Below are 12,926 nucleotides of genomic sequence, written 5' to 3'. Positions count from 1 at the left end.
AAAGAATAGCTCCTTTACAGACAAGTTGATAAAAAAGAACCTTCTGATAGCTTAAAAAAATACAAATAGTTTTATTTTAAAGTACTCATAAACCTATTTTCTGTTTACCTGGGCCAGCAGAGATGTACAGATGCCAGAAGACATGCACCATTATGGAAAATGCTTATAGTTGTTTATGTTGTAGATGAACTCAATAACTGAAGTACGATTAAGAATTGAGGCCTTAATCCTACCACTTGTGGAAGGAAAATTAAAATCACTAACATGATCCTAAATGCCTCTTCCTATGGGAACAGAGTAATGGTTTTGAGATAAAGGGTGAGAATTTTATTATGTGGTCAACTGAACTTTATGGGAAGAAATTACTCATCTTATGCAAATTGAAGCTGCAGATCAGCTTGTCTGAAACATTGGGCATTTTTACTGTACAGTTGTGGTCTTTTTTTAGTATTATAAACTATTACAACTGTGATCTAGTCTTACCTGCATTTTACTTTAGTCTAGAAAAATGCTAAATTGTTTCATGTGAGTATCTTAGCTCTCAATATTGTCTAAAAGTTCATCTAATGCTGGGCCAGTTTATTGAACTTGGACTCTTGTGGTTGGAATGCTACCGTAGTAAGGCAATGCCAGAAATGCCTCTTTTCTAGCCACCTTCACCCAGTAACTGTCATAGCACTGCTTGGGAGCAGCACTTAAATGATGTGGGGAAGCTAAAACACTTGGGACAAGTCTGTTCTGAGGTGCTCTTTTTGCTGTAGCAAGGACTATTAGGAATGCAATCCTTTTGTCCCACATGAGACACCTAGGTTTATCAACTAAAAGACTCCTCTGGTAGTGTAACTTCACAAAGGACAACTGTTAGCCACAAGCTGTTTGTTGGTATGTACTACCTGTACATTACATAGACTTGCTGATGCATTTGGTAACCTTTTTTTAATGAAAGCAAGACTTAAATTTGGAATTAAACTACTTCAGATTACTACATATCTCAAGGACCCCTCTTTGTATACTTTTGCTTATGCAGCACAGACACTCAGGAGGGCTCCAGACTTGCCATCAAACTCTGCTTGTGGCATGTCTCGAAATGAAAATTATAAAATGTGTTTAAAATTTCTATAGCTGGTAGTGAACATGAAGACAGATATATGGGATTCTAAATACTGAATTCTGAATGTAATATAGCAGCTGGCATCGAATTACTTAAGTCATCATACATTACATCGAAAATTTGTTTTGCTTTTGCGAATGTTCTCTCTCCATCCTAGATTAAAGACTAGAAATAAGCAGTACTGATGGACAACTTCTTCAGCCTGCTTCATGCTAGTGCTTTTCTTTGTAAGTGGATACTATTTTTAGAAGAGCTGCTGAGTTCAAGGTTTAAATTAAAAAGGACTGTTAAGTTAAAGCTCACCACAGGCCCATTTAACTTTGACAGGATTTCATCAGAAAGTCAGTGACTTTATAATTCAGGCCTGAAATTACAAATCAAAGCTCAGGTTCCTTTAGACTTCAGAACTGCAGGTAAAGATGCATCTTTTTGCATTGGAAAGAGAAAAGTTGTCTATGTAGCTTCTGTTACTGAGTTCAGGCTAGTTTCTCTTGCGTACAAGAAATTGTTCAAGAGTAACCTGGTGTCTAGCGCATCACCAAAAGGTATCTTGTATGAATGGCAGTGCTGCTTTCTCCTGATGGCTGATTTACTTTACTCTTCAGATGCTCCACTCAAGTGCCAGTGTGATGCGTAGCCAATCACCGCACTCCCGGGAGCTCCAGCAGCAAGGCTGTGCTATGGTGCCCAAGGAACAGTTCCTGCAGCTCCAACACCAGCTACTACAAGCAGAGAGGAGGAGTCAACGTCTTCAGGAAGAACTTGAAAGTAGACCCTCTGAAACAAACATGCAACAGGTAAAGCTCTCATTACTCTGCAGGTTACAACTTTAAAAGGATATCTGGTTAGTTTTCTTGTTTTTTCAATTCTGATGAGATCCGTTCTCTGTTTATGCCAGTTCAAAACTTAAAATTAAAATTAATTCTATCAAAGATATGTACAAAACAAAGCTTTGTTATTTAGCGTATTTAGCTTGAGTCATAAGTCCTCTTAATCTTTGTGAAATAAAAAACCACTCCCATCCACATTCAACTGGCTTTTCTCCTTCTGATCAATGTGCAGTAAGTGTTTATAGGAGGGTTTTTTGGTTTTGTTTTCTTTACCTAATGTCCATGTCTGGAACTATTGTTTTAAAAAAATACACTACGCTACATATTGCACAAGCACATACCCATCACACACAAAATACTAGTTTGGGCTGTTGCTGTCACATGGAGTTCTGTCAGCTGTAGTTGAGCAGAATACAAACAAATAAATCCTTTTTATAAGGTCAGCCTACCTTCATTATTTGGCCATAAGACAAGACATTGTTTGGAGAACACTGCTACCATTATGTAGAAACTTCAACATTGGCATTTCTGAGGAAAAACAATTTAATTCCAAGGAAGACTACATCCATTGCACACATTGGGCAGAGTCACTTTTACATGCCAAAAAAACCAAAACAACACTGAAACTGAATGATAGGCAATAGGTAGAAAAGTCTGCATCTCCCATATAAAAATTAAGTTCGGGGACTAAGCTTGCCAAATGACTCTCATCGTCAAAAAGTAACCGAATCTCTCAACCTCTAAAGCTTTGGCTCAGGCCAGAGGTCTTAAAATAATATTACAACTTTATCTTATGAGAAAAGATAAAGCTCTAAATAACTTAGATAAAATGCTAACGCTTTTATTAATCTGTTAGCAGAAAAAAAAAAAAAACCCTTTACATTTCAAACAGCTTGCAGTTACAGTTTAAAAAAAACAATAATAAGACCAAGACTTCGAAGCTCAAAAACCTCTCAACGTGTTAATAGAGTATTCGGAAAAAGGTGTTATGGAGAGAGAGCATATGCAGTAACAGTTTCTAAAGTTTCCAAAACTTGGAGTAAGGATTCTTTTTTAAGAAAGGCATAAAATCAAAAAGTTCCCCCACCAAAAGAACTTAACAGCAAATAATATAGGATAAGTAAAAATAAATCAATTGTAAGGTTCTTTCCCTTTCAGCTGAGTCCTGATAGAAGTGCATTACCACAGGCTAATGTACTTGGTCACATACAATGGAAAGTAGAGAGTGCAGTTTAATTTTGAAATCAATAAAAGCCATATTACAGCAGTAGCATCTGCAAATGAATGTGCTGTGTATTGCATTAGGAGTGATGACTTTGTAATTTTGCCTTTGAAAGCCTGAGAAACAATTTGCAAACTAGTCACATCCTGGAACTTGTAGTTCTACAGATAAATCACTTCTACATTTCCTGTAAAAGCTTTTATTCTGGAAAGCTTCATGAATTTAAACATACTTTCAGAGAGGCTTTGCAAATATTTGCTGTCAATGCACTAATGCACATAATCATATTACTTTCTTTTCTGTTGATTTTTTTTTTTTTTTTTGCCTAAAGTGAATGGATATTCTGGTTTATAACATCCCCTATGGCTTTTTTCATGGGCTTTACTAGCTAACTTTCTAAAATAATTATTAAACACATGCATTCTACAACTATAAACAAGGCCAAATTTGTTTTAGTTTGTCTCAACTTTGACATTTCTGTAAGCACACTGTGCTTTAATTCTCACTGTTGATTTTTTCTTCATCGTCCTGATTTCTAGGGTTAACATTTAGTTGAGCTTATGTCCATTTTAATGTCCCCTTTAGCATCTTGAAAACTTGCATCCTAATCCCTCTTCATCATCTTTTCACCAGTGAGTACAATGTCAGGTTATCTCCATGCTTTCTGTGTAAATTTAATCACCTAGTTTTGCTGCTGCTGCTTTGCACCTTGCAGCTTTCTTAGATCCCGAGTCCTTCTGTGTAATAAGGTATCCAAAGTTATCCCACTCCTTTTTGGAATTATTTTGTGTTCATCACGCTTTGCAATTTTCATTGCCTTTTGATCATGGCTATGGTGATCTGTGTTCTTATTCATTTTACAGTTGGTCTTGAGCTACTGTCTTCCAAAGGCTACTGTCATGTTTAAATTTCACTAAATTAAAACTCCTGAGCCTTTTCTGCTGTGTTAACCTGTCTGGACTCTTCTGAATTCCAAATGACTGTTCCTGCTGTGTCTAGTGCTGTGATTCTTACCTGCTGCACAGTAGCAATTGCTGCACCTGTTCTCATATCCTTACTCGATAACTAGATTTGGGAGACTGTTAATGACCCCATCTTTTCCTAAGTTCTCTTAGAACCTCTGCTAACCAATATTTTTGTTCAGAGTAAGAGTTGCTCAACTTCCCCTTTCTTCAGCTCTTTATTTCAAAATTCAAATCACCTCTGACCAACAGCTGTTTCACCTGTCTCAGGAAAAGACTTACAACTAGGTTTAAAATAGAAATGCAAATAAGTTTTCAAAGGAGGTCAGTTGGACTACAGTTTTCACAAATGCTATTTGGCAATCTGTGAGATTATACATACAGATATATATATAGTGGCAGATAATTTCCTCTAAGAAACTTAACTGCTTTGCTAATTGCAGTTAATCACTGCCACTGATCTTTTTAAATCCCTCAAAACCAGGGATGAGACATATGAAGAGTCCTTACATCTAGAAAATGCATCCTGAATATCTCCTCAATTGCATATGTGTAGTGCTAATACTAGTATTTAGAGAAATACAATATGTGATACTCTGCATGTTTTCTTCTGTGTGTGTTTTTGTTTGTCTTGTGTTGCTTGCTTCGCTTGTATTGGTGGTTTGCTTTAACTAAGTATACATACGTATTTAAAAGAAAATCTGGATATCAGGGTGAAGTATCCCACTTGCCTTCTTTCTCTAGGCCTTGCTACCGGAGCAGCGAGCAGTGCATGCAGATTCCTACCGGAGGATCGGGCACCTCTGACAGCTTGGCTGCTTATGATCTCATTCCTTACCATGATAAACACACACAAACACACGAACTGGCATAAGCTGAGAAACTTGAGGATCAAATTATTTTGTGTTTTTTTAAAAAAAAAAAGTCTCCACAGTGTTATTTCCTATTTATTTGTCTAGAAGCTATTTTGTGAAAGTTCATAAGCTGTCTTTTTTAATTTGTTACAAATACTTTTTATTTATGTTATTTAAAATGTGGAGTTGTTCAGTGTGGAAAGAGACTATTTTTCTCAAATGGTACTAATTTTATATGAGATTTGAAGAAAATCTGGGGTATTTATACTGCATTTTTGTATAAGATGTATAAACTTTTTAACAGGGAAAGATGACTTTTTTTGATGTAAATGAAAAATAAAATTTTTTTTTAAACATAATGTCTCTTGTCTTAATAGTATCAATAGTTTCAGCTTTATGAACAAGAATTAATAAATTTTAGACAAAATATGTCTTTGATACTGAGGATTGTCATATCAGGACTTCTGGGAAAGCCTTGTAACAGGGGATGTACTTAAGTACACTTTGCTTCTCTTCAGCAGATGTACCTGCACATTTAAGAATTCACATAGTACGTGGGCATATTCTACTGCTGTGGCTGTAAAGTAAAAAGGCAGTGCCAGAAAAGGGAAAATTATTAACACACTTGTTTCTTGGATAACATTCATTGGTGGTTTTTCTTTTGTCTCAAATTACTAGATTAAACTAGATTTTTAATACTTTAAGAGGTCAGAAAAACACCTCTTTAAGGCCTATGATTTTTCTCGTTAGGTGCCATGAACCATGTCAGCTGTTTGCTTTCAAGGATTTTTTTTTTTCCTCCTGTCTTTCTAATGACCTTAAAGCTAATGCTTGAGCTGGCTTCTCCCATTAAACATGAAATAATATTAAGTTAGACAGAACATTCTCAAATCAGCTTTAAGCCAAAAAATGGGGATCACAGGTATTGAGACCACTGTAATTCTTAGTTTCCACTTAACTACTCACTCAAGGCTCCTGCAAACACTATGATGTGTAATAGTCAGCCATGTTTTTGAATTCCAATCAAATTACAAAAGATAGCTTAAGATAACTTGGCTAGAAAGTCCCCTGCAAGTTCTGCTTAGTAGTACCTTTTTTAATCTGGAAAAATATCCAGTCCAGCAATACTGTAAAACTGCTTTCTATATAACTCTAATGTAACTTTTTTCAAATTTTTTTTTTCACAAGCTAAGTGGCCATATAAAGTCATACATAGACTAAGGCGTTTCTGGTGTTACAAATAACATGTTGAATGGACTTCAGTCAATCCCCTAAGAGGATCTTTCTGCAGTGGTTTAGATGAGCAACTAACTACCTGAAACCCTCCTCCCTCAGTTTTTCATTTATCATCCCCCACATTTGTGAACATACTTTGGTTTTGAAGGTATTTTGTTTTGGGGAGAAGGTTAGTGCTTTCTCAAAGTTAATCATATCAGATGACTTCCTGGAATTAGAGTAACAAGCTAACATTAAAATAAAGAATCCCTTTCCCTGTAGTCACTGTCTAAAGTTCCCAAATACAAACTTTCTTGTAGTTTCTCATGTTTCTAATTTATTTGGGAAAATTTCACTAAACCATTGGTGTAACGGGTGCTCTCATGACACTGAGCTACTCTGCTTTTAGTTAGACTGTTTGTTACCTCACTGAAGAAAAAGAGCAAAACTATTTTAGAGTTACTGTTTGGAAACATTTGGTTAACTACTCTTTTTTAAAAAAAAAAAAAAAAAAAAGAGTAAAAAACCCAAATTGCTCTTTTAGGATATTACTCAATTGCAAGGGGACTTTGGCATGGGAGAGTTTTACTGTCAAACTAACATGCCCTTATGACTTGATCTGAATTTTTTTTTTTTCTAAAATTGTTAAGATTTTGATTAGTATTTTGTTTGCCACATTCAACAGAAATATGGCAGCACCTAAGAACAAGAAAAAGGGACCATCCAGATCTGACTATCACAGTCAAGACAGAATTTAGAATTTTACCTCAATTTTTCTTAGATCTGGTAATCTCAAGTGTAACTTAGACTTGGAAAACGAGTGCCATGCTATGAGTGCCCTTTAAGTGTTGCCATAACATCTTGCTTCTGTGAATGCTTCATTATTTCAGTTGACTCTTTAAAATAGACTCAAATGTGGAGTGCCAGCTATTTTCTTAAGCATAAACTGAAAAAAGGAGACTGGTGAATGTGAACTGATTTTTGTTAACTGATTCTCACACAAATGTTGCTTTCCAGGGGGGTCATGAGCAGCTTCTAAAAATGATGGAAGAACGTATGATGGATGTTGAGCAGAAACTAAGGCTTGTGAAGAGGCTTCTCCAAGATAAAGTAAATCAGCTGAAAGAACAAGTAAGCATTCTTACTCTCTTCCTCAAATAGTTCCCATTACTTCTGTAAACAACTAAGTGGGCAAAAGCTGCCAAACCATTCTTGCTTAGAATAAAGTTAAAGGTGCTTTCCTTTTAGTTTAATGCTTCTGAGCTAAAGTACAGCATATTTGCCCCCAAATTCCTGAAACTCCAAATTGGGGACTAAATCCCCTACTCATTAATTTCCTAAAAGCTATGCTTGTTTGGCATGCTGATGCATTTAAAGTCAGGAAACAAACATCAAATTCTGGCCAAGTATCCTAACTGGAAAAGTTGCTTAGAAAAGGAGGAAAAAGAATTTCCTGAAGAGTACAGACAGGATTACTGTACAGTTGTTGCTTTCTTGATGCCCCCTGCCCCAACACAACCTTTGCTTGACATGGTTTTGGGGTCTTTGTGCTTGCCCTGGTCTGCCTTCTTCAGAAGTCCTCAACAGTGTAGGAAAAGGTGGCTTTTGAACACTTAGACAGGTGTGACATGATAACAGTATCTGTTTTCTAGTGAGGTACAGTCTTCTCTTTTGTGTTAAGGAAGTGCTATATTGATAGGGTCTCCTGCCAAAGGGCCGTTCCCAAAATCACATAGACAAGCGCTAGGCTGCTCTCCTCAGTTTTATAGGAGGAGCTGGTGGTCCAAACCTTGTAGGAAGTATCTCTGTGGGATCACTGGGCTTGTGGATCCTCTTGTGAACTAGGCTTATCCTTAGAGGACAAATGCTATAAAGCAGTATTTATCTGACAAGATTTATTTGAAGCCCTCTATCATCTGTCTGATCTCCTTAAAAAGTCTTTCCAGTTTCAAAATAGTCGTAGTATCTATTAAGACTCCACAAGCATATAGGCTTTTAACAAAGAAAAATAAGGTGAATGGGTGGGTTGTCTTTGGTATTTGAGGTACAATAAACACATTCACCTACTTTCCCAGCACTGTTCTTGCTTTTAATTATTTTTATTTTGCTTTTAATTTGCTGAGTAATTATCTGCTATTCACAATTCAGCTTTCCAAGAACACTAAAGCAGATGCAATGGTCAAGGATCTCTATGTTGAGAATGCACAACTGCTGAAGGCTTTGGAGATGACAGAACAGCGGCAGAAAACTGCTGAAAGGAAAAACTATTTACTAGAAGAAAAAATCGCCAACCTCAATAGAATAGTAAAGAACCTGGCATCCCCATCATTTAACTCAGCATCCGAGATAAGGTCATAGCAAAGCCATTAAGCATGCCACAGTCCCGTGCACTTTACTGAAATGTTAATATTTCAGCTTTTCACTGTGTTGCCTTTTTGTATTGATGAATTTTAGTTAACAGATGCCTCCAAGGAGAGGACAGAGCTAAATCCCAAACTGGACACTGCCAAAAGAGAACTTTTGTTTATTCCCAGACTGTTTTTCTGCTAAGTTTTGCCTAAAAGTAATCTTCACTATGTAAAAAAAGACATGTTTTTCTAGGTTAACTTATTTTGATACTTTGGTTTTAATTTAAAATATAAACTCTGAATTTACTGTCCTGAATCAATTAGTCTTACCTAGATTGAAGCCAAGGTCTAATGGAAACTTGCATTAGTAAATTCAAACTTTGAAGTATTTTTGGCTTTCTAGAATACTTCATGGTCCAAACCTAATAATGTTGACAGGTCAGTCTTCAACACCGTCAGTATAATTGCTATTGAAAGCAAGACTTTCCTGCTACGGTTTGTGTTCTGCAAACTGATTCTGGTTTCTGTAAAGCAACATGCTCCACCTTACGCATTAGGCTTCTGGGTTAGTCTTCACGGCTGTTTCTCTGCATAGCTCAGAAAAAAAGTTTTCTTAAAAATATGTAAATAGACTACTGCCTCCCACTAAGTGTAACAGTATTTCATCTGAAGAAATTTCCCAGCTGGCAAGTAAAGACTACTACTATTTTTTTTTTTTTTTTTTAAGCTGTGCTTCCAGACAACTTAAAAATTGTAGAGGCCTTAATTTTTTTTATATGTGGAAATAAGTTATACTAAAGAAAGGAAGGGTCACTAAACAGAAGTGAAGATGTGAGTTTTGTTTATATAATTTGTACATTCAGTAAAGCAGTGGAGTATGATTATTAAACAACTGGCAGAAGAATGAAGAGAGTGACTTGAATGATTTAATCAGTGAAATCCTGTTGTTAGGCCTCACAAACATGGACCTCTGCCATTAACACAGTGTTCGTTTTGACCTGAGCGATAATTTGGAAAGGCCTGTCTTTTTGTAGTAGATCCTAGTACAGAATCTAAGTTTGTAATTAATTGTGAAGAAACATATTCAATGTGAATATGAAGAACTCAGGGAATAACAGCCTAAATTAGCTTCCTTCAACATTATAAATGTGGATATTAATGTCAATAGATGAAGATAAATATGCAGTAGGAAAAGCAAGATAAACCAAATTTTACCTTAGTACTCCTAGACCAACACTCTGAAGTGCTGTAGTCATGAAGGTTGAAGAGCATCAAGGTTTGTAATGACAGGTAATACCTCCTGTTTGATGAGTCAATGAGGCTGGGGAAATGCAAGTTCTCTGGGAACACCTTCAAGACTGAGAGGGGTCTGATACAGAAGCAGCTGAATACGAGTTTGCATGCTCAAATGCTTGTATATAACCCATTACTGCAAATAGTTAAAATGCCCTACAACTGCCTTGCCTCCATCAGACCAGTAAGACACATTTAAACAATGTAAATAAAACTGGTGAATGGGGCCATACTGGCAATACTTGAAACTGGACCTCTCTGAATATACGTGAATTGAGAATGCAGAGGAAGACGGTGACATGTTTTGTCTCGGAGACCACTAGCAAAGTGACAAGTCTGACAGCATTTGTCATGAGCCAAAAGTCCCGCAGAAACTGGGATAATACTGCCTACAAGCTGTGGAGTAACCCATGGAAAATTACTTTCACTCAGTACTGATTAGCATGTGGCTGTAGGGGATGCTATCTGTGTCTACATGGTTACTTGACAATTTTGGAGGGTTGAGGGACTGAGCTAGATATACAGGGTATGACCGCCTCTCCTCCTCCTCCTCTGTGGCTTTATGTGGGCAATATAGTGGAAATGGAAATACGCTCATGTAAGAAGAGTATGCTGGGGTATCACAAAGTCCTTATAACTTATTTCACTGCTATGCTATTCTAAATGCCCATACTAGGCATTTCTCTAAGTCATCTCAAATTCAGGGATTTACATACCCTGTCATTCAGAGGCTGCAAAAATTCTTTTCACAAACTTGAAATGTGTCAAACTGACAAACTGCACTGATAAATCAGAGCTTTTAAAAATTTGCAGTAGTGAGATCTGGTTTCATTTAGTATTAATCAGTAAGTGGTATTGGGTATAATAACTCTCTGTGTGTGGGTACCAGGGCTGTGTGTTAGCAATATGGTAATTGAGCACACCCTAAAACCTTGCCTATGCTACGGAAATTAGCAAAGTTTCAGAATACTTCTAGGAAACAATGTAAATGAGGTTCAGATGATCAGAACTATATTTCGAAAAATATTATTAGCTAGCACACTTTAACACTACTTCATGTCTTGACCTAGGTTTACTTCTAATGCTCAGTCTGTGACCAAAGTCTGAATGCTGAACAGAGGGAATGAGTACTTCACTTAAAACTATTGTGCAATTAATTTCACATTATTCAATTTTAAAGGCTAGACTACTTAACTAGTTCTTTTAATCTCCTGGTAGTTACCGGGCTTTTATAAACCAAACATACACAAATTTCTAGAGCACAGTACCAAAAAGGGAGCCCAGATGTTGGCACAGAAGGGAGAAACAGAGAAAAGGGACTTTGACTTCTCCCATTTTCACCCTATCCTACCTTGCTCTATTTTTCTTTCACTTAGCTTCAAAAAACTAACCTAACCACAGGAGAGAGGAGGAGGAGGAAAATGTTTGGTAAACACTTTTTAGACAAAACTCCAATTTCACTGGAATACTTGTGTGAATTCATTCTCAGAAGTGCCTTTTGTAATTACATACTCTAGAGCCTTTCTGTACTGTACTTTTTGTTGCTACAGGACACTTCAGGACAATCCCTTCCCAAATGGAGGGAACAGAGAGAAAGGTAGTGCTGCTTACAAACAAGCGTCATATTGCTTATTGGTTCATTGTGTCAGCTCAGAAGATAAGCAGCTAGCTTTACAAAGTCCAGGCTACTGAAAATAAGCATATAAACATGTAAGTTATTAAGCATTAGTGGTCTTTTGTGCATGAATGTGTCTCCTATGCAGTATAGGCATTTTAAAGATACCAAAGTATTTAATGGTATTGTACCAGTCAAAAGTCACTGAATTTCTAGGCCTCATTCATACAACAGGCCTTGCCAATTAAGATATTAACTACTTGATTACCAGAAGGTGTTTTAAATCTTTTGAACTCTTGCTTTATGAATCACTGTGAAAATAAAGGCACATAGATATCATGGGTTAGGAGTTTTGGAAGAGGAGAGACCCCAAGTTAAATTTTTGTGTACTAAATTCACACAGTTGAAGTGCTACTTGTCAATTTAGAACGATTTAAAAGTATACATTGTTGCACATTCTCCAATTGCTACTTTAAATACAAGGAAATTTGCATTCTTTGAATTCTGACTGGAAAAAAAAAAGGATTGTAACATATTTGATCTTAGTCAGATTATATCTAAGGTAGAGCAGGGGACAGGCTGGATCTATCAAGAGTAAAATCCTTCCGTTTACTTTCAGCAAATGACATCACTGTTTCTCAGGTTTTCCATCATTTACCTGTTAAGTCTCCTGTTTAGTGTCAGATGCTGTCATTTCATGACAAATGACTTCTGTATAAAAGAAAACAACTGTGTTATTTTTTTTCTGTTGAGTTTGTTTTGTTTCGGTGTAATATATTGTCCTTACAACATCATGTAAAACTGAAAGATGAACCAACTTACACATTATTTATAATGAATATTAAAAAAAAAATTACCATATGATCCCTACTTGTGTCTTTTTTTGAAAGTATTTCTGTATCTTCCCGTGAAGTTGTAGGTACTTCAGGTATTATCTGCAAACTCGTCAAATGCATACACAAAGCTACAGTACTAAAAAAGACAGTTGGGCAACTACTAAAAGTAGCTTCTTCCATTATGAAGGTATAAAATTAAGGTGTAAAAAACTGACAGGCACTGAGCACGCCTCTGAGCTTATTTTCAAGCACACCCTGCCCTCGACTGAAGTGGCGCGCCTATTCTTCACCTTTATATGGAAAATACCGAGTGCTTTCTGTACGCCTTTCCGGATTAACCTTCTTAAAACTTACTCCTTCGGTAACCGGGGTGGAAGGCAGGGCAGCGGATACCGCGGGAGCACCGTCCCTCAGTCACTGAGCTCCTCCGGGGGCCTGTGCTTCCCCCGCCAGCGAGGCAGCGGTAGTCCTCCCCAGCGGGGTGAGGGGTCCCACCGGGGAGGAGAAGCCGTCGGCCGGCAGCCCGCCATTCCCTGCCGGCGGTGCCCACGGGATCCCTGTCCCGTTGCGCGGACAGGCCCTGAGGCGGCTCCTTTCCCGCCATTTTTCTCCCTCACCCCCCCCCCGCCGCTCCCCCCCC

At 37.2% G+C, this 12,926-nt stretch overlaps 1 protein-coding gene across 2 annotated transcripts in view; it reads left to right on the top strand.

Moving 5' to 3' along the window:
• The window catches only part of NIN (ninein (GSK3B interacting protein)), a 55,295-nt gene extending 46,743 nt beyond the window's left edge, over nt 1–8,552 (top strand). The window contains exons 27-29 of one of the 2 annotated variants that reach the window (XM_010579773.1): nt 1,717–1,908; nt 7,212–7,325; nt 8,343–8,552. In XM_010579773.1, coding sequence (XP_010578075.1) covers nt 1,717–1,908; nt 7,212–7,325; nt 8,343–8,552 — 516 coding nt within the window. Of the gene's footprint in view, nt 1–1,716; nt 1,909–4,869; nt 4,933–7,211; nt 7,326–8,342 lie in introns of those variants that run through there. The other variant, XM_010579774.1, reaches the window with a different exon arrangement.
• The last annotated feature ends 4,374 nt before the right edge of the window (nt 8,553–12,926 follow it).

This window comes from Haliaeetus leucocephalus, unplaced genomic scaffold (assembly GCF_000737465.1).
Source record: "Haliaeetus leucocephalus isolate CR32 unplaced genomic scaffold, Haliaeetus_leucocephalus-4.0 Scaffold678, whole genome shotgun sequence".
Taxonomy (NCBI): domain Eukaryota; kingdom Metazoa; phylum Chordata; class Aves; order Accipitriformes; family Accipitridae; genus Haliaeetus; species Haliaeetus leucocephalus.
This window is presented reverse-complemented; position numbering and strand designations above follow the sequence as displayed.